Here is a 23,001-nt window from a genome sequence, read left to right as displayed (position 1 = left end):
ATAAAATTCTCAAATAATAAAAAAAATAGTAAACTTGTTAATATGAATCTTTTGAAGAGTCACTCTCAGATTCGGATATTTCACTTCGTTTGTCCTTCAAATCGAGCTGTAACTTACACCAGTTATACATTTCTCTGTAGAAAAAAAGAATATGAACAAATGAATTGATGAAAATAAAGTTAAATTTTTGTTTATTTTTTACACTAATGTCTAATACTCATGCAACAATTCACAAACATTGTGGAGAGCTAGCTTTACCTAAAGACGTCTGCCTTTGTTAATTTATCATCCAATTCTATTTCACCGCCTTCCAGGGTTTTCCAGACAGCTTTACTTTTGAATTTTCGAAATAGCTAAAAAAAAAAATAATAAAAAATATTAACACGTCAGGAAATTTTGGGAAAAAAATATTAACACGTCAGGAAATGTTGGGGAAAAAATATTAACACGTCAGGAAATTTTGGGAAAAAAATATTAACACGTCAGGAAATTTTGGGAAAAAAATATTAACACGTCAGGAAATATTGGGAAAAAATATTAACAAGTCAGGAAAATGTTGGGATAAAAAAATGGTTGAGGAAATATGCAATTTTTTGGTGTGCAATTTGTTTGGACTTTATTTAGTACCTCAAAATGGATGTCCTGGTGTAACTTTCCAAGAAGCAGTTGGAAGGATAATTTTTCCTCCTCATTTATGGACTGCTCTATTGTTTGGCTATCTATAATACTGTCATTTTTATTGTCATCGTCTTGATAATTATAATCGATTTCATTAAATGCTTCTCTTTTCATTTGATGTATATTTAATAATGTATTTGCTACTTGGTTGAGCAATTCATGTAATTTCATCCATATATAACTTGAAGGTTTTGATAAATATAATAAATTATTAAGATACATATGTATATCATCGAAAATTAATAAAATATTATCATATTTTTTATTTCTTAATTTTTCCATTATACAATTAAAATGGAAAAAATTATTATCTTCAATTTTATTTTCTAAATTTTTAAAATTATTTTCAATATTTAAAATTTGTTCATAATATTTACTTTGTAAATGACCTAATATTTCATTACATATATCAATTTGTTGTTTTCTTTTTAAGGTAATTTCATGTTCAGAATATTTATTACTCCATGAAGTACTATCATTATCGTGTATCCCTCCACTTCCTGTTAAATCATCTTCCTTTTCATGTATGCTATTATTTTCTTGTGATGATTTTAATAAATCGATTTCACTTTTATCGTCTATTTTATAATAGTCAATTATATTATCATTTTTTTTTCTCTTTGAATCAATTATTAATTCTTCCGGATTAATAACTTCTCTTTTTTTTTTTTTTTTTTGATCTTCAATAGGGGAAAATCGAAAACGATTATTCATAAGAAGGTAGGATATACAAAATAGTTCATTACTTGTTAAGTATATTTCACCTCTACATAAATTTAAATTTACATTTTGTTTATTAAAATTAATAATATTTTGTAAACTTTCATTGAATTTATCTTTCGAAATATTTTTCTCATCAAGGTTTATATCCTTATTAATATTTTCATTTTCATTATTAAAAGTATGATCAGTATTTTCTTTGTTTTCATGATTAGACGTTGTATCATTGTCTTTTATGTTGTCATTTGTATTTTGTTCATTTTTACTTGTATTTATAAATTTACTATAATATTTTGAAAAAAAAGATGAACTTTCTTTCTTTTCTTCTATATTTTCATCTAAATTTATTTCTCTTTCCTTTGTTTCATTATCATTACTATTTGTTTCTAATTCATTATGATTTTTATCATTCATTTTTTCATTCTTTTAATTATATTTATAAATATATATATATTTATCCCCTACAAATTTCGACATAAAATTATTTTCAATTGTTCTATTTTTGTTTTCCCTTTTTTTTGTATAACTAGCTTATTATTTACTATTATTATGCTGAGGCTATTATTCTATATGTACATACACTTTTGTGCGTATACTTTTAATTTCACCTGCACTGTTCATAAATAATTTTGTACATGCATAATTGTGTATACATGTATTTAAGCCACTTTACTATATAATCAATATTTTATGTGTTATAAAAAAATATATATATTCTTCGATTTTTACTTCTTCTTTCTCTTTCTTATCAAATTAAATGTGAAAAATATTTATAAAAAAAAACAATTCATGTTATTTAAAAATAAAATAATTTCAAAATAAAGATTAATAATCTATACAATATGGATAATAAAAATCAATAAAGGTATATATAAGATAGAACAAAAACAATATTAATGAATTTGAAATTACAAACTTAATTCCTCATTTGTTTGTTTATTTTGCTTGCATTCCCATTTGTTACATTTTTTTTTTTATTGTCATTACCCATAACCACAATAGTGTTATAAAAATAAATCATTTCATATTAACAATGAAATAAAAAAAAGTGTTAATTTTGAATAATATATTTACACAATGTATTCTCTATACGACTCATTTTATTAATTTTTTTAAAGTAGCATTGGTATTTCTCCGTTCTTATGTGTCTATTACATGAAAATTGACTTAAAATTTTAATTCAAAAATGTATTTCCTATATATTAGTTTTTATAAAATTTATATTGATGGGGGCTCTGCCCAAATTTTGATTAATTATTTCCTTATAATATGTTATAAATTAGTATAAATATATTTTTCTGTATTTTTTGTTACTAATTTTGATGGCTTGAGATTTCATAAAAAACGGTGGTTTTCCCCTTTTTATTTTAATTTCTTGATATATATTCTTTCTCAATAAAAAATAAATATATAATATATTTCTATAATTTTTCAAAAATATTTTCACTTTTATTGTTCTATATTAATTATATTTATGGGATATATATATTTTAATTGGTGAATAAAAAAAATAATATTCTTCTACATGCTTTCATTATAGTGAAAAATAATATAGAAAAACAAAATAATTTTTAATTTATAAAATATTACATATACATATAAAGGGTGGCATATTGTTTTATCCTTAACTAGTAAAACAAAATATTATTAATTTTAGAATCAAGTGTTAAAAAAGAGGAAGCCAATATGAAAAAGCAATTATTAAAAAAAAATTATTAATTACATAATTTTATATTAAATATATATGTTAAAAATTGATGGGAATACAAATAAATATTATTTATTAATTTTTAGTAAAAAAAATTATAAAAAAACCTATCAAAAAAATATTAGTATATATATAATATGCTTAATTAATTTTTAATTAATTCATAAGCATATATAATATAGCATTAATTATGGTTTACTATATTTTTATATACTTTTTCAATATTATAAAAATATTTATGGTTGTACATAATTTTTTACATAATTAAAATTTTAACATCATTCTTTTATTTATTGTTAATAGAATAATTTTCATTAGTAAGAAATAATTTTTTTTAAATAAAATCAGGGTAAGCATAAAACAGTATTTATTTATTTTGTAATACTTTGGCAAAGTAGACTTAAAATGGTACTATACACAAATAAAAGGTATTTCAACTTATGGGGTTATGGAAATGGTTAAATATATGGTTATGTGCTATAAATGTTTTGCTTTGTTCAGTGATAAAACTGTGAAAATTTTCAAACTATTTAATAATATATATAAATAAATATTTCATTAAAAGCACCGTAAAAAAGGAGAGCAAGCTCTACAATGTCACACAACGTTATAATTTTTCCATTTTTTATGAATTTTATTATTGAACAGCCATTATATATTTATGCATATTTATACATATATATACAATATATGTATAGCATAGGGTATGTGGTTGTTACATATATTTTGTATAATATGTTCCCTTAACAAATGGTATTTTTTCATTATATATATTCAATATTGTATATCAAAAATGGAATAAAATTAATATATATATACCCTTTTTTATAGCAATAAGCTTATATTAGTTAAAATATATAAAGCGTGGTTATATGACAAATGGATATATGTATACATTGAATATGTTTATAATTAATGAACATGTAAATATTCAAATATTTTCCATTTTTTACAACATGGTTAAAATATAATTCTTTAATTTTGTAAAACTTTGTTAAGGCATTGGCTGTCATAAGACCTACGTTATACAACTAGCTAAATTTAATAGCGAAAAAAAAAAAAAAAAATAAAAAAGTAAAATAATAAAAATGGGAAAAACAAAACAAATATATTTAGAAATATAGAAAATTCGATAAATATAAATATGTTATACATAATAAGATAATATTTGTTTTTTTAAAATAACTACTTTGTATTTAAAACCATGAAACAGTATATGTTTTTTCCCTTATTTTTTAGTGTGCAAATAAATTTTTAAATACCAAAGTGTGTGAAGGGGAAATAAAAAAAATAAGATACTTTTACATTACTAAAAAAACAAAAATAAATCACTTTAATTAATTTTAAAAAAATTTTTCAATTATTTATATTTTCTTTTTAAAAATATGACCATTATTATTTTAATTATATTTTTTTTGTAATTCATTTTTACTTGTGTAATTATAACACAGTATCCATATATATATATTCCCTAAAAGCATTTGCCTATGTATGCATTATATATATATATGTATATAATAAATACCCAAAGTGAATTCGAAGAAAACATGTGAATATCGTGTTTATTTATAAGAATTATATTTTAATCGTAACTATATTGTTATATTATTTGTGTCTAATTTGTGTTAATAAAGTATTTTATACTTAATAAAAATTAAATGATCAATATGCGCTTATTACATACATAGGATAGCAGGATTTACAATATCTATTAAAAAGGAAGAAAAAAAAAATAAGGAAAAAAAGGAAGTAGAATTATTATATGCTACTCAGCTTATATTAACCTTAAGGGGGTTCTCATAGGATTTACTTTTTTTGGCACAAATACAAAAATGATTTCTAAAAGTGAAATTGATAAATTCTTGTTAGCTATTGGTAAAGGATATATGCATATATTTATGTACATACGTGTTCCATATTTAAATGAGGGTACACAAAATGAACATGCTTTTAAATCCTTTTCATTTTTACGATCAGAACAGAAGGTACAACGGAGGAAACAGCTTTGTACTATTTAGAGGTACGTATTTATTAAAAAATAAAAAAAAATATAGTGAATAGATAGTTAAATATGAGATATTTTGTTTTATGCCAATTTATATACTCAATTTTATTTTGCCACCTTTTGGTTTTCTTTTCAGATGTGTAATGGGGATAGTGATAGTGCAATAAAATTATATTATGAAATAAATGGGGATGTAGCTTTACAGAATGAAAATAGCCAAGTAGCTAGCGAAATAAATTGTGGAGGACAAACAAGTATCGAAGGAACAGCAGACGATGCAATAGGGTATGAAACTACAGAGAGAGAAAAAATAAAAGAAACTAATAATGGTAATAATACAGAATATGAAGAATATGTTAGAGAACCAGATAAACATTTTAGTCAAGCTTTAATTAATGATATGGATAATATAAATTTTGTACATTTTAATGATAAAAATAAAAATATAAAAAAAACAAAAATAGAATTAGGAGATACAATTGGTAAACTTTTTTCTCCTCCTGAGTTTTTAATTTGTCCTTTATCATTAGAAGAAGTGAGAAAAAAATCAAAAATTGAAAATAAATATATTATAGTAAATATACAAAACTCGGAATTTGATTCATTAAAATTAAATAGAGATATATGGAATAATGAAACGATTCAAGAAATAATAAAAGACTCCTTTATTTTTTGGCAAAGAGATGAGCATGACCAAGATGCAATAATATTTATGAACACATATAAGGTAAATAAGAAGCAAAAAAAAAAAAAAAAATTTTACGAAATATTTCTAATTTTAGCATGTGCATGTAAGGCAGTAGTATGTATGGTTATTATACGACTACATGACTACATACTCATTTGTGGCATCACTTTTTTTTTTTTCCTAATATAGATAACGAACCTCCCATGCATATGTGTTTTATGCAAAAGGACGGGAAGAAAATTAAAAGTATGGAGCACTAAAACATTTGATGATCCTATATGTGCGCAATCGCAATTATATGAATTGATTGAGAATGCTGAAACAAAACCGAATAATAATTATAGTAGTATAAATAGTAACAATAAAAATGTAGAATTAAAAAATAAGTTGCTTAAAACTGATTGTGAAAAAGTTGATAATTCTCTTTTAAATAAAACTTATAAAAATGAAAAAGATATTACTAATTGTGTGACATATTCCAAAAACAATACAGACATGGCTAAAATAAATATGACTGACCAATTAAAAGAATATAGCACAATAAATAATGAACTATTAGAATTGCATAAATTTAGGATGCAACGAAATCAAAAAAAGTAGTCACACCATTCCGGTTGAAAATTATTACATACTATACATACATATATACATTATTTTTTTGTGTCATATTTTTTTTACTTGAATTAATATTTTCATCACAAAGATATATGGATGTACATTTGAGTAAAGGTTTATCCATTAAAAGGAGAAAATCTTTATTTTTGTATTTTTTTAAAACTTTTACTAATAAATAATAATATTACTTGCAAAAAAAAAAAAAAAAAAAAAAATGCTTGATTATTTTCAAGTAATATGTTTACGCTCTCAATATGAGGTCATAACAAATTCATGCGTATGTATAGAGGGAAATTAATATTTGTTCGTTTGTTTATTTTTTTAATTAATTTTTTTTTTTTTGGTTATATTTTTTACATGAAAGGAAATGTAAGTGAAATATAGGGGATTCCTACAAAAATTAAAATAAAAATCAAATATCTAATTATATTATTATATTTGATTTTATAAAATAGAGATATAAAAAAAAGAGGAATAGCTGAATAAGGGTGATATATGGAAAAATGGAAAAAGGAAAGAGTAGGTGTTTTAATTTACTTTTTTTAGAGGAGGATGAAGAATATATTGATGATATATTAGCAGTAATGAAAAAAGTAGAAGGAAATAATAGTACGAGTGAAAGTAGAGGTAGATTGAGATTATGTTCAAAGTCGTTGATTTTTGAGCCATATAATAATAATGAAGATGTATTAAAATTTTCATTTAAAAAATTAGAAAATATAAAATTATATGAAATCCAAAATGAGATAGTAATAAGAACATCTGAAATTGTAAAAATAAAAACAGCTATACATGGGAAAAAAACTAGATGTACATCCCAATTTACTTATGACAGGAAAAGTAGGAGAGCAATTGGGATTATGAATAATTATTACAATGATTATACTAATGAAATAAAGAATATTGATAACCATAATATAGATGAGCATATAAATATATTTGAAAAAATTTTAAACAATTTTGGTGAAGGTGAAGGAGGGGATGTTAATGATGCTGGTTTTGCTTTTTCAAATAGCCAAGAAATAAAATCGGCAATGAGTAATAACAGTACATTGGATAAAAAAGGGGAAGACATATCTTTAAATGAAAAAAAGAATATTGTGAATAAATATGGTGAAGGATCTGAGAATGGTTTATCGAATGTTTTTCTATGCTCCTTTAAATGTGATGGAGCAAGTTTGATGAATAAAAAAATAAAATTGATTTATAACATTGTTGTAAAAATAAAGAGTGCAATAATTATACATGAAAAACAAATGGAAATATTAATTAAAGAAAAAAAAAATCGTCAAAGAAATTTAATGGGAATAGGAAATGAAAATGATATAGGTGGTAGTTCAGAAATATCTCAAGGTGTAAATGTGAATAATAATAATAATGAAGAGGTAGAAAGAAAAGAAATAAATTTAGAATTATATGTACAAAACATAATAGATAAATTATCTGAAGGTACAAAGTTTGATATTAGTAGTATAAGTTTACATGAAACAATTATTTCAAATAAAATGGAAGGATTTTGGGTTTTTAAAATATCACCTCTTGTTAAAATGAAAGGGATATTAAATATAACAAATAAATATATATATTTTCAACCTAATCCCAATTTTACAAATAAAAAAGAAAAAAAATGGGAAATCGATAAAATATTACATGTATTTAAAAGAATTATAACAATGAAACCAAATTCATTAGAAATAATATTTGATCACCCAAGTAAAAAATATAAATCTTTATATGTAGAATTTGTAAGTTATAATGAAAGACAGATAATATTGAATGTGTTAAAGAATATAAAACCTGAATGTTTACTTATTGATGATAATCCCGAATTTTTACATCTAGTTATGGATAAATGGGCAAATGGATTAATTACAAATTATGAATATATTGATTTTTTAAATTGTATATCTGGTAGAAGTAGAAAAGATTTTTCTCAATATCCAGTATTTCCATGGATTTTATCTGATTATTCAAGTAAAAAAATAAATTTAAATAATGAAAAGGTTTATAGAGATTTAACAAAACCAGTTGGTTGTTTAAATGAAAATCGATTAAATTCATTGATTGAAAAAATGCATGACCATGAATATTTTTTTGGATCTCATTATTCTACTTTAGCATATGTTGTATATTTTTTAATAAGAATATATCCAGAATGTCAATTAAAATTACAAAGTGGGAAATTTGATACTCTTTCACGAATGTTTGTATCGATTGAGACTACATTTAATACAGCATTAAATGCTAATTCATCTTTTATTGAATTAATACCTGAGTTATATGAAAACAATGAGCATTTTTTAAAAAACTATTTAAGTATACAAACAAGTGAAGGAAATTTAGAGGATGTTATATTACCTAGTTGGTGTAACAATGCAAATGATTTTCTAACAATCATGAAAAATGCAATGGAAAGTAATTATGTTAATAAAAATTTACATGAATGGATTAACCTAATATTTGGATATAAACAAAAGGGACAAGTTGCTAGAGACAACATAAATTTATTTCACCCATTAACATATATGCATGCCATTTTATATGAAAAATTATCTATGAATTATAAAACTTATAAAGAAGTAAATAATAATAATACAAGTGGATTTGAAAAATTGAAATCAAATATAACAGGCTTACAAAAACAATTATTAGCATTACAACCTCATGCAGAACAATATGGGGAAGATAATAATGTTGAACAGAATTTTAAACATCAAATAAAATCATTAATAACTTCAATGTCATCAAAAGCTTTGAAAACACAATTGCATGAATTTGGACAATGTCCTTATCAACTATTTAAAGAAAGTCATATACAAAAAAAATCAAATATATCTTTTGAATTAAATAAAAATATAAATAATTTTCCATGGTATTATTCACCAGCTATTATAGAACTTTTAGAGGATATTTATTATCAAAAAAAAAAATCAAAAAAACGAAGACCAGAAAATTATGATAGTAGTATAGATAATTCAAATCAAGAGGATAGTGTAGAAAATAGTGAAATATATAATTCAAATAATGATGATCATTCAGATAAAAGTGAAGAGAGTGATAATAATCTTTATGTTGAAAATTGTGATGGAGTTATAACTGTTGATGACTATTCGATTGATAATAAATTTGATGAAAAAAAAAAAGGAAATAATTATTCAAATTATTTTAAAACACATTTATGGAAGTTAGAAAAAGTAGATAATATACCATGTAATATAAAAGGTGTATGTTCTAATGATAATAATAATATTTGTTTTATTTGTGAGAATGGATTTATTAAAATTATTGATTGTTATGATTTATTAAGTTGTAAAAATAAAAATAATAAAAATATAATATCTTTAAAATTATGTGATGAAACATTTTCTTGTCTAACTAATATAAATACAAATTTTATTATGGGTACAATAAATGGAAATTTAATTTTTATGAATACTCAAGGGGTCATAAAAAAGGTTGGCGATAATAAATATGATACTATAAAAGGGAAAACAACAAAATCGATAAAAAATGCAGACTCCGATTTAGGAAGCCTCTCTAAGGATGACAAGGATGACAATGATGACGATAGTTGTGATGGAAGTTCAATCTGCTCATCCTTTGACGACGTTTTTAATTATAAATATTGTACAGGTGAAAATGAAGAAGGGGATAATAAAAATATTATAAATGTTGGAAATAATGAAAATGTTTACAACAAATTAATTAAAAAAAAAATACATAATGATACTATTAGTTGTATGAGTTATAATAATAATTATTTGGCAACTGGGTCTTATGATGAAACTATACAATTAATAGATGTAGAAAATAATTTTGAAATATTACAAACTTATGACAATTTTAATAGTTCAATAAAAAATATAGAATTAAAAAATAAATTATTATTTACAAGATCAGATGAAATAAGCTTATTTGATATTAGAATGCCCCCTAAAACGGTACTAAACAATGTTAATAATTCTAATCAATTTATAAAAAATTTTGCAACTAATAGTCATAATACAAAAAATTATATAAATAATATAATAAATGGAATAGGTTTTGGAAATATTCTATCTATGCCATTTTCAAACAATTTTTTACCTGACTATAAGTTTGAGCCTCTTGTAAATGGATATGAAGATAAAAATTATAATATTAATTTAAAAAAAAAAGTGAAAAAAAATATGAGCAATTTACTATTTGATAATGATAATAGTAATGAAGAAACTTATTTAGATTGTATAAATAAAAGTTATACACATTCTCAACATTTATTTGAAAAAAAAATAAAAAAAAATATGAATTATGTATTTTCAAATAGATCATGTAATATTATATATTCTTCTTTAGTTAATGATAATAATATTTTATGTCTTGATGAAAATAAAAGTTTATATTTTTATGATATAAGAGCAGAGAAATGGATAAACAAATTTTCAGATACGATAAATAATAATTTAAAACAAAATAATAATGATAGAATAGTGACAGCATCATCATATAAACAGCATTTATGTACTGTTAATTCTGTTGGGAAAATCCTTTTTGAACCTATAAGGTTTTCTATAAATTTTTTAGATAATAAAGTAGCATCTAAATTAAATGTTTTAAATAATCCTTGTTCAATTTCTAATCCGACTTATATAAATTTTTTAAATTATAATTTTAATTCTCTTGGAGATGCCGAAAATGCAAATGCATTGGATGAGCAATCCGTTTGTAGCCACATCATGTTTACGAACTTAAACGGGGACATTGAAATTCACAAAAAGTATTAGTCCCAAAAGTATGGGAGATACCTCTATAATTTAGACCTGCCATGTTCATTCATTTAGCTATCTATCTACTTACTTAGTTACTTATTTTTTTACGCCTTTTGTGTTTACTACAATTTGAAAAATTTCGTCACCGCCTATTCATTTATTCATTTGAATCATGTGATGCCCTAAATTTGTATTTTTCAAACTTTTTCAAATTTTTTCAAATTTTTACTTAATTAATTTATGTTATACCATTTTTATGGTTCAAATATTTTTAGTTCGAAAAAAAGCAAATTATATAATTATGAAAACATGTTTAAAAAAAATGTAAATATTAATAATTAAACAGAAAAATTTTCCCACACATATTTCTTGAAATTTTATTTTTTTTTTTAACGAACTATGCAATGTAGTATGAAATAAAACAAAGAAATAGCAAATGATAAATGGATAAGTAACTAAACATGTAAATAAGTAAGAGATAAATAAATAAGCAAGCAAATAATAAACATATATATATGCATAACATACAATAATTACATGTAGACAACGCGAATTAGCCCTCCATACGCGTAGGAAATTTTATGGGTTTATGGATTTTTTTTTGCTGATTTAACTTTTTGTTTTTTCTCGCGAGCTCTTAGGGTTATATAGATAACGGAGAGCAATACTAAAAGTATGAACAGCGTAACGGATACTACATAAAATATAAATAGCGTTTTCTTCAATTTCAGTCGCTCTTCAAACCTGAACAAAAATGCAAAAATAGGCCATGTAAAAATATGACACGTGAAAATATAGTATGTGACATATGAGCATATGTAACATGGGCAAGCCATATCATCCGTTTGAGGACTCACTTTTTGATAATTAAGATCGCATCAGCAAAATGGTATATAGCATTTATTAAAGCAGTTGCTTCATTTCTTTCAAGGGAGCCAATATGCTCGTGACCTACTCCTTCCTATAAAATGGAAAAAAGAAAAATAATAATTTTGAAAGATATTGAAATTTGTTAGCATTATAATATATAGAAAATTGGGTCATAATTATGAAAAGATTTTGTGGCTTGTTTTATTTACATACCACTAAAGCTATTTGTAAAGCTGTTGTTTTTAATTTTCCGTGAAGTTTGCATTTAATGCAAGGAACACAATCTAAGATGCTTGTTATATTTATAAATTTTGATAAGATTTCTTTTCCATGATTTGGAAATATTGGTTCAAGGAATTCCTCTGAAGAACATGAATGATAATGTTTCCCGAGAAATTCATTTAAAAGGTTGAATGCACTCTTGTCGTTTTCTTTAATGCCTAAAATGGGGAGTGAAAAATGGGAATATGTGTAAAAGTGTCTTGTATAATTATGAAAACATTTTCAAACAATTTTCAAACAATTTTCAGAGTGTTGAACCCTACCTGAATTGCATTTACATTGGCTAAAAAGAGGTTTCAATCGACATAAAGCTCGTAACAATATGGCAAAAGTAAAATATAAGTTTTCAATCCGATCAGGATATAAAGCTAATTTTTCTTTAAAAAATGATATATTATAATCATAGTCTATTTTTTTAATATAATGATTTTTAATTGTATTATCAGTATGTATATCACCAAAAACAAAATCGTTTTTCAAGTAATAATATTCTGAAGATAGAGCTGCAATACATGATTGCATTCCTGATATAATTTTATAAAAATTGTTCATCTCTGTGCATGTATTGTTTTCACCATCTTGAAAGCAATTCTCTAAATATATTCGATTCCTGTAAAGAATGGAAATAAAATAATGTGATATATGTATGGGTATATAAAGTATAGTTTGTTATTGTGAAAAATGTAAATGAGTAAGTACCATATGCTTTTCCCTTCATAGGCAGTATAAGAAGGAGAGTTATAAATCAAATCAACATAAGATAAAAAGCCTTCATCAGAAGGATCATAAGTTCCTAATATATCTTTATATAATTTACTAGCTATAAAAGTTTGTTTTAAATCTTCTTGAGCATATTGATCATGTATAATTTCAACTTCATTTGTTCTAAAATTGTAAGGTATTTCATCTTCGGTACATTCACAAACACTACATTTTGTTTTTTCATTACATTTTTCACTGATTTTTTGAAGTTTACATGGAATATGTAAATTAACTTTAAATATTCGAAAATAATTTTTTTGTGTTAATTCTTTTAATATTTCATATGCTACACGTGAATCTTCTTCAATGTCCTGAATATGTAATCCTAAAATTTTTTCATTATTTTTATAACTATCTGGGAATTTTATTTCATATATATTAAAATATAATAATGCATCATTTATTTTTGAAATTAAGTAATCGTTATATTGTGAGAACCCCCTTTGATCCTTTAACAAGGTATATAATAAAAATACCATAAGAGGGACGACATATGAAATTAAATAAATCTTCATATTCGATGTATCTGATATAATTTATTTAATCCTACATTTCTATATGCATGTCTTGGTTATGTATATATATGCATTCACACACCTTTAAGTATGAATGTTTTTGTTTTGTTAGGGCAAATAAAAGAGTTTCAATTTGTTTGAAATCAAATAAGACATATATTCGAATTGCATAAAATGAATAGTAATTGCAAATGGTGGACAATCTGACGTATATATATATATGTGAAGAGATATATGATGGAATGTATGTATATGAATTTGTTGAATGCGGTTTGCAACTTATTAGTGTTTTAAAATTTTAAGGGACGAGTACCCCATTTTATAAACTTATTGGAATATAAAAATGGATGTATGTTAAAGAAGAATCATACTCAATGAAGGATATAAAAAAAAATCAAATAAAATATAAGGATAGGAAATAATGTACAGGTATGTAAAATTATCAAACAAATTTTATTATCAAAAAAAAAAGGAAATGAAAATAATACTCATACATTTAAAATGCCCAGATATGCATAATATATAATAATATTCATATAATACTAAAAATTAATAAAAGATTGAATTATAAAATATAGTAGGTATTCTATAAATTATTTTATATATAATTAAAACAATAAATTTTATAAGCCTATCATTATATCTATGTAATATATCATTTTTATAATGAAAATAATACAAATATACAAATATATAAAAATACAAAAACATATAAATAAATGAATAAAAATTAGAAATCATAAAAATCATTTCTTTTAAATACTTTTTATTCTTTAATTGGAAATATAAATTTTTATCATTATTATTATAAAAGTATGTTTTAATTTTTTTATCGTTGCTATATTAGTTTATTTTTGCAATATATTTTTTTATGTACTTTTGTAAAAAAAAAAAAAAAAATTATACAAAAAAAAAAGGAAATAGGATAAGTTACAATTTATATATATGCCAAAATATGTTCTCAATAAAATTAATTATATTTTTTTATTTATCAAATATTTAATATTTTTAAATGTTTATATAATAATTTTTATACATAAATTTTTATTATGTTTAATTATTTCAAAAGGGAAAAATGCATACCCATACCCCTACCAAAGTATATATATATATATTAATGAAAATCGTATAAGCAGACAAGGGATCGTATGATATGATAGCATAAGTGCTTGCAACTTTAATTAAAATTTGTAAAATGTGTTAAACTTATTAAACTTCTTAAACTTGTAAAACTTGTTAAAACTTCTTAAAATTTAAGGGTCTTATTTATTATCAAATAAGCATGTATATATCCGCTTCTTATCATTTTCGACTTTTTTATTGATATAAATGTCCACTATTTTTTTTTTTTTTTTTTTTGCTGGTTTAGAAATGTATAAATATTTATAGACTAACATTATTTTATTCCCAACAATATTTGTGTCTCGACGATTTAAAAAAAAAAAAAAAAAAAAGTTATAACCTTTGTATGTATTGCTAAGACTTATGGATTATTATTTTATATATGCAAAATATTAGCTATACATTTTGTTATTTAATTGTTCCGATTAAAATGTAAATATCACATTCTGTTATGAGACACATATTATTAGTTAACGAAATATTTGATGCATAAACATTTTTGCTAATATAAATATTATGTCTAGCATTTTATCCTTTGTATGGCTGAAAATGTACAAACTTAAATTGGGGTAGCATATAGTTTGGGTGAAAAAATAAACATAATTATATATTAAAAGGTTGTTAATATTTACTCTTATATATGAATAATTGTTGTGTTTAAAGTTAAATGCATTTAAGCATGTAAGAATATGAGCACATATTATAGACTTTAACATATTAGTTGTATAAAAAAAAATGATTCGATTTGCAATTCAATGAAAATAAAAACTAATAAAAATTATATGTTTAGATAAAAAAACAAAATTTTTAAAAATATATAAATTATATTAACATTTGTTCTATTAAATCTTTTAATTCTGTTATTTGGGTTTCTAATGGTGATCCATCTTTTGTAATTATTGAAGTTGCTATTACGGATCTTGATATTCCGCAAGCACGTCCTAACGCCATTTTGCTTCTAACATACACATATGGGGTGTTCTAAAAGGTATAAAAATATAAGTAAATAAATAAATATACAAAATAACGTGTATGATGTAGTCACATTTTTCATAGCAAGTTTAATTATAATATAGTATGCATGCATATATTTTTTTAAACTACATACCTTATCTTCACAAACTAAGGGGATGTGAGAAATAATCTCTAATGGCTTAGCATCTGCTGCTAAAACTACTAATTCCGATATTCCCTTATGCAAACTTTTAACAGCTGAAAAAAAAATATATGGATGTGAATTGTGATAATATTGAATAATTCAATGATTACTGTATTGGGGAAAGCATAACATAGTTTTAACACGTATACTAGATGTTTTATAGTTTGTTTATTATTTTTATTTTTTTTGTTTTTTATTCTTACCTTCATTTGCGCCTCTCCTAAGTTGTCTGTACACAGTCGCCCTTTGTATGACGTCTAAGATTTGATTAGTCAATTCGGGAGATGCTAATGGAAATATTTTTGCATTAACTTCTGTTGTATTTTCCTGAGCATCGGAATTATTTGCGCCATCTGATGAATCCATGTTAGTTTGTTTCTAAATATGTATACTTTTCAAATTATAAAAAAAAGTTAAATTGTGGTTTTATTGAAAATATTATTGTTTGTAATATTTTTATTTTATGTACTCATTGAGATAAAATTTATAAATATTTTTCTCTCATACAATTTGTATAGGCATATAAATATTGCTCATAATTTTTATGATTGATTTTTTTTTTTATAATTATCAAACTCTTGGATTATAATTTATCTGCATATAGGGATCCTCAACAACCTTGTTAATTATCTATACATATTTGTAATTTACTCTTTAATAATTTAAAAAAAAAGCAAACAAATTTTTATTTTTCATTAATTTTTTTGAAACCTAAATTATTTAAAAAAACATACATTTATTTATTTAATTTTTTTATTTAAATTGGAAAAAAAATAATTCGTATTTCTCACGAATACGCATATTCCTATATAAAACATTTATAGAGAAAAAAAAAAAACGTTACAAAAAAATTGCATATAAAAATGTATAAATATAGGGGTTATATTTAATGCTTAAAATAATTTGTTAATATATAGTTGTGTTTTTTTTTGTTTTATATATATTCTTTACCCTCCTATTTTATGGGAAATATTGTCATTTTTTTTATTTCCTATTTAGAATGCAAATGATATTAAATTTTTTGTGTTTTAAAAAATTTACAAGTATGAATAATGGGTAAGTTGGGAGAACGAAAAAATTATAAAAAAGTAAAAAAAAATAATAAAAAAATAAAAAAAAAAATAGTGAAAAAATTAAAAATGGTGAAATAAAAAGTAAGAAAATACGACGGAAGGATGCAAATTGGGGGCATAGTAACAATATTTCATAATTTCCAATTCTTTTGTTTTCTTTGTTTAATAAAGTAAATCATCAAACTGATTTTCAATCACACCAAAGCCATTGAAGAGGTAATGAACAGTTATATCCTTGAATGGTATATTTCTAATAACTTGTGGGGTTAATATAAAATATTGTGGTTTTGATTTATAGTCGATATTTATATATTTGTAATTATATTGGTGTAAAAAATGTTGTTCATATACTGTTGGATTGGATAAACATGAAAGTAATTCAAAGATTTTTTTTTCGTTTACTTGATCTAAACCTTGATTTAATTCATCAAGAACATAAAATCCATTTTTTGTTAATTTTTGAATTGATAATATGTATATCATAGTACTTAATGATCTTTCCCCTCCAGATTGATGAGACACAGACAATGATAAAAATGGGGAAGTTTTTTTAAATTTAACTTTAACATATAATTGGCATTTCTCATATTTATTATTTTTTTTAACTAATTCAATTTTCCCATCATAATCTGGATTTATAAAATTCATAAATTTTTGAAAATTGTGATTTAAAAAAATAATATATTCATTTACTTCATTTGCCCAATTAGGTATCATAGTTTCAATTTGTTTATCATAATTTTGTAAATCTATTTTTAATTTTTCAATGTCTTTTTTTTTATTTTCTATATTATCTTTATGCTTTTGTATTTGAATAGCTATAAGGTTATATTTTTCTTCTTCTTTTTCAATATCAGGAAATATTCTTTGTTGAATAAAACATTCATGGAGCTTTTTGTTAATTTCTTCTAAAGGTAAATTAATTTCATCAATAAGTTGGATTTCGCTTTCTGTTAATGCATTTTTTTTTGTCTGTATAATATTTTCTAATTCTTTTATATCATTTAAACATGTTGTATAGTTGGTCATTTCAGCATCAATCATATTTTTTGTTGTTTTGAGTTTTTCTTCATTCTCTACATTTCTACTTTTGATAACAGAAAGATATCTTTTCCATCTATTAAGATAACGAGATTCTGAAAATAATTCTTTATCCCATTTTACGTGTTCTTTTAAAAGTGTAAAATATTCATCACATACTTTTATTTTTTCGGCATTTATTAAAGTTATATTTTTAGTTATGCTTCTTTTTTTTTGGTCTATTATATCTTCTCCTTTTAAATAAACATTTAAATCATTTTTTAATTTTGTTAAATCCTCATTTAGTGAAACTAGCTTTTCCTTTTTTAAATTCATTTCACTTCTTTCTAAAATTATTTTATTACGTTCATCATTTTTCACTTTTTTGAGTTTATCAAGTTCGTGTATAGCTTCTTCTACTTGTGTTAATTCTTCAATACATTTTTGTTTTTTTTCAAATAAAATGTCTAAATCACGTTCTACATCGCTTGTTATACTATATAATATATTACATGATTTTTTTATATATGAAAAAGTATGCATATAGATATTTTTGTCATATGAACTTATTTTATATCTATGTACATTATCACTACAAAAATAGAATAAACTATTAATTTCTTCTTTTAATTGTTTTGATAATTCTTTTATCATAAAACTATTAAACTCGTTTATTTCATCTGTACTTTTATTTTTTATTACATCATCATTTATTACAAAGGCTATATTTAGTGGTAAAAAATTTGATAGACCATGTTTGATTACTTCGGGGCTTTCAAATAATTCATATAAAAAACATATTACTCCTCTTTTTTTCATTTCACTAGTTACATGACAAAATTCATGAGTTTCTTTTGACATAGTGATAACTGAAAGTTTATGATTTTTATATAATGCTTCAAGCAGTTCTTGATTTTCTTTTTTAATTAGTAGAAAACTATTAAAATATTTTTTTAAAAAAAATTCTAATATATAATCAAATTCAGGGTTTTTGCATTTAATATATTTACAGATAGGTCCATATAAAATATCTCTTTTAGCTAGTTCATCAACAATAGCATTATTAAGTTCATTTTGACTTGATATTTTGGTTACATCATATTTGGTTGTTAAATCTTCTATAAATTCATCACTTATTAAGTTGTGTGTTCTTACAATATTTTTAATGTTTCTTTTATAATTAATTATTCTTTCTCTAAAAACAAAATCAATATTATTTAACATTCTTTCTTCTTGAATATTTTCATAATTTCGTGCTCTTTTTATTTTATTTGTAATTAATTCTATATCTGATTGTAAATTATATTTTTTCATCATAGTTGTTTTACTTTCATTTAATAAGTCTTTTAATTCATCTTGCAATTCACTTTCTCGTAAAATAGTTCTTTTGTTACTTTTTTCTTTTTCAGTAAAATACGTTTCTATTTCTTTTATTTCTCTTTTTGTTTTTTTAATTTGGTTATCTATATCTTTAGCATGATGTGAATTATTATACAAATTTTTAACAGTGTCTTCCATAATTTTTTCTTCTTTTACAATGCCTTCTTCAAGTTCGTCTAGTTTTATATTCCACATGATATATTTAGAAATGGCTTCTTTTATTTCACTTTTTTTTTGATTAACTTTCAATGATAATCTGTTTATAATTCTATGGCATTTTTCTATTTCCTTTAAATATGTTCTTACCACTTTAAACTGTTTATCCTTATCTTTAGATAATTGATCTATTGTTACTTTATATTGTTTTAAGCTTTCTCTTTTTCTTTCTAAAATTATCATATGTTTTTTAACTTTATATAACTTGACAGTATAAATAAGATTTTTTAACTCATCAAATCTGCCTTTTTTTTCTTCTAAGTTAATCATTTGTTTTTCTTCTTCAACAATTTCATGCTCATATATAATCAACGTCTTTTCTCCAATTTGTTTAGTATTTATAATGTCATTTAATTCTTTATAAGTTTTTAAGAGATTACCATCAATTGCTAAAAGTGTATATTCAAATAACTCTTCAGGATTTAGTCTTGAAAATTTACTAACATTTTCTTGAGGCATAAATGTGATTAAGTTGTCTAAATTTAAATTATATTCTTTTTGGATATCTAAAATATTTGTGAAATTTGTTTTTATATTATTTACTAGCCAAATAGATTCGACTTTATTATCATTTATATTCATAATTCTTTTTACACACACATTTCTTGTTTCATCATATTTTAAAATGATTTCTATAAAGCTTTTTTTTTCTCCTTTTTTTATAAAATTTATCAATTCTTTATTTCTAGATAAAACACTGGAATTATATCCTAACCCGAAAACTAATGCACAAACAATAGAAGACTTACCACTTGCATTTGCTGCAGCAATTAAATTAATTCCTTCACTAGCTTTTAATTTTATAGGGCCACTAAAAACCATCCAGTTAAATAATGTTATTTCAATTATTGCACCTTTTTTGAGTTTTTTCAAACGCTCATTATTTTCTGTCCCAATATTGCCACTTGATGATTGTAAAATAGTTGATTCTAACCAATTTGACGTACTTTTACTATTATCATTTATGTTAATATTTTTCTTATGTTTTTTTGTTTTTTTGGTTGTTTCATGTTTATTTGTCTCTTTCTTATCATTGTGATGCTTTTTATTTTTTTTGTCCGACTGTACTTTTTGAGGTGAGTTTTCTTTTGATTTCAATTTTTTTTTATTTTTTGGTATCGGAAGATCTTCTAGCAAGTCAATAACTTCACAATTATCATTTGAAAGATCTATATTTTGTTCATTTATCTTATTTTTCTTGGTATGATGTTTATTTTCGGGTTTACTTGTTTTTCTTTTGTTAGTTGATTTCATTTCCTATCTGTTATTTTTTGTAACAACTTTAAAAAAAAAATTATCAAAAATGGTCGATCTTTCCCACTTGTTCAATTTTAGTGAAACCTCGAAAATCATATGGTTATTGGCATGTACATATGCACATATAATCTCATTATGTATATATATGTGGGTGAAATGCCTTCTTTTTTTTAGTTTTTACTTTAAACATTTCGTTGTGCCATTAGTATATACCTATGTCTCGAGTTCCCTAATTACCCCTATTAATTTGACAAAAAGGACACTTATTACATTAAATTTTTAATTATTCTCCCAAAAATTGTATATGCTTATGCATATTTCCCTAGGGTATTACTAAATAAATTTAAGGGAGTTTCTTATTTCCTTTAAATTTATATATTTTTTTTCATTTTTTTAATAACAATAATTCATTATAAAGTTTATTAAAAAATATAAACAGGATTTTTTTTGCTAAATTTTAAAACGGAGATATAATATGCACTTGCCAAAGTTGTCATTATATTTTTAATTTTCATACACTAATATATGAATACATAAGATTTGTTACCATATTTATAATAATAAAAAAGTGGATACAAATAATATTATCCATTGAATTAATTGTTAATTTGAAACGCTTATAAATGGTAAAAACAGCCAAAGTATAAAGTATTTTTGGCTATATATAATAAAAAAAAATTCTGAACGGCAAGGAAGAAACTGCCCTTTTAACTAGTACACACATAAAAATACGCATATTAATGTGTATATATATATCATTACTTAATAGTAATACATATAAAATACATCATAAAGGGGGAATACAAATATGTGCAAATTAAAAAGAATACATGGGTTGAAAATTTTGAAAAAATTATTTTATAATCGTTTAATAAAAAAAAACTTTTCAACTTTTACCGTGTGTTATTAATACTTCATATATATGAGTATATATGCTTTCTTGTATCCTTCTCAAATTCAAAGGTCCCAAAAAATTGGTTTAACAGTTGATCTCTTGGATTTTTTCAATCTCATGTTATTCAACTTGATTATATTTTTGTTATGTAATCTACGAAAGCGGTGGTAGTCTTGTGCCGTAGCATTTTCAACGTTCTAAAAATCAATAAAAAGGAAAATGTATATAAAAGTATATGAATTATGCTCATATGTAATACGATAATTTGGTATACTACATGATATGCTGCCCGTATCTCCATATAAATGTGATAGCCAAAAGGAGCATGGGAGCATAATCATTAATAATGGTATTATATGACTTTTTTACTTTATCTTTGGCATCGTTTTTTAATAACTTTGTAATATTTCATAATTACCTTTCCATATAAAAACATCAATGCGAGTTCACCATAACTTTTCAATGGTTTTTCAAGACTCCATAGCCATTTGGGGTATGCATCATCTGGTAATATGTCATGGTCTTTATCAACAGTATTATAAATATTAAAAATATGTACTTTCTCTTTATTTTCAGTCGAATCTGTTTCAGTGGCCTTTTTATCTTGGCCCTTTTTTCCATGCTTTGTTTTTGGAGCTAGGTTCCATTTACTTACAAAAATTGATCTTTTAAATAATGAAAATATGGATGCATTTGAGTATAAAATATCATTTTTATAAATTTGTAACATTGTAACTAATGCTATATCGCTTTCATTTTTTATAATCACCTGTTTATTTTATTTTCAAACACATCTTAATATATTTAAACTTTATTATGTTATTTTTTTATTGGTTTGTTTACATACAAACATGCACATTTCAAAATTATAAGTATACTCCTTATTCCATATATATACTATTTATTTATACAATTTATATTTCTATATAAAAAATATTATTATTTATTTATGTGAATGTACACAATTAGTTTTGGTATTATAGCTACATTTTTTCTACAATTAAAAGATATTATGTTCCGCTATTCTACCATCTATAGCTGTTATGAAGTGAAAACAATATATAAGCACTCTATTATATAGAAATAATAGTTTACACAATTTTTATATATTCATAATGCATATGAACAAAAAAAAGAAAAGCTGTAAAATTGTCAATAGAATTTTTATTCAAATGTGTGTTAACTTAATTCGAAATTATAATTTGTTTTTAAATAATTCACTTTTGATGGTAGAAAATTATTTGCAATGGAGGCATGTGCATATTAATTGTTTATGCTTTAAATATTA

General features: G+C 22.9%; 7 protein-coding genes across 7 annotated transcripts; 2 read left to right on the top strand and 5 right to left on the bottom strand.

Moving 5' to 3' along the window:
- Window positions 1-37: 37 nt before the first annotated feature.
- On the bottom strand, window positions 38-1,812 carry PVVCY_0902230 (conserved Plasmodium protein, unknown function; the record flags this gene model as incomplete). The annotated part of the gene is made up of 3 exons (XM_008626563.1): window positions 38-134; window positions 259-353; window positions 628-1,812. The coding sequence occupies 3 exons, from the start codon at window positions 1,810-1,812 to the stop codon at window positions 38-40; spliced, it is 1,377 nt and encodes a 458-aa protein (XP_008624785.1).
- Window positions 1,813-4,938: 3,126 nt separating this feature from the next.
- Window positions 4,939-6,399, top strand: PVVCY_0902220 (conserved Plasmodium protein, unknown function; the record flags this gene model as incomplete). Its single annotated transcript, XM_037634336.1, has 4 exons — window positions 4,939-4,981; window positions 5,089-5,126; window positions 5,248-5,838; window positions 5,989-6,399. 4 exons carry the CDS (start codon window positions 4,939-4,941, stop codon window positions 6,397-6,399), a joined length of 1,083 nt encoding a protein of 360 aa, XP_037490444.1.
- Window positions 6,400-6,917: 518 nt separating this feature from the next.
- On the top strand, window positions 6,918-11,177 carry PVVCY_0902210 (beige/BEACH domain protein, putative; the record flags this gene model as incomplete). Its single annotated transcript, XM_008626561.1, has 1 exon — window positions 6,918-11,177. The coding sequence occupies one exon, from the start codon at window positions 6,918-6,920 to the stop codon at window positions 11,175-11,177; it is 4,260 nt and encodes a 1,419-aa protein (XP_008624783.1).
- Window positions 11,178-11,749: 572 nt separating this feature from the next.
- On the bottom strand, window positions 11,750-13,591 carry PVVCY_0902200 (endoplasmic reticulum oxidoreductin, putative; the record flags this gene model as incomplete). Its single annotated transcript, XM_008626560.2, has 5 exons — window positions 11,750-11,906; window positions 12,020-12,123; window positions 12,246-12,472; window positions 12,578-12,924; window positions 13,014-13,591. 5 exons carry the CDS (start codon window positions 13,589-13,591, stop codon window positions 11,750-11,752), a joined length of 1,413 nt encoding a protein of 470 aa, XP_008624782.2.
- A 1,944-nt stretch (window positions 13,592-15,535) lies between these two features.
- Window positions 15,536-16,238, bottom strand: PVVCY_0902190 (splicing factor, putative; the record flags this gene model as incomplete). The annotated part of the gene is made up of 3 exons (XM_008626559.1): window positions 15,536-15,694; window positions 15,822-15,925; window positions 16,076-16,238. 3 exons carry the CDS (start codon window positions 16,236-16,238, stop codon window positions 15,536-15,538), a joined length of 426 nt encoding a protein of 141 aa, XP_008624781.1.
- An 869-nt stretch (window positions 16,239-17,107) lies between these two features.
- Window positions 17,108-20,815, bottom strand: PVVCY_0902180 (structural maintenance of chromosomes protein 5, putative; the record flags this gene model as incomplete). Its single annotated transcript, XM_008626558.1, has 1 exon — window positions 17,108-20,815. One exon carries the CDS (start codon window positions 20,813-20,815, stop codon window positions 17,108-17,110), a length of 3,708 nt encoding a protein of 1,235 aa, XP_008624780.1.
- Window positions 20,816-21,775: 960 nt separating this feature from the next.
- Window positions 21,776-22,443, bottom strand: PVVCY_0902170 (mitochondrial ribosomal protein L37, putative; the record flags this gene model as incomplete). The annotated part of the gene is made up of 2 exons (XM_008626557.1): window positions 21,776-21,910; window positions 22,132-22,443. 2 exons carry the CDS (start codon window positions 22,441-22,443, stop codon window positions 21,776-21,778), a joined length of 447 nt encoding a protein of 148 aa, XP_008624779.1.
- Between the last annotated feature and the right edge of the window lie 558 nt (window positions 22,444-23,001).

The sequence above is a fragment of the Plasmodium vinckei genome (assembly GCF_900681995.1).
Source record: "Plasmodium vinckei vinckei genome assembly, chromosome: PVVCY_09".
NCBI lineage: Eukaryota > Apicomplexa > Aconoidasida > Haemosporida > Plasmodiidae > Plasmodium > Plasmodium vinckei.
Note: the sequence above shows the minus strand (reverse complement) of the source record. Positions and strands in the feature narration are given on the sequence as shown.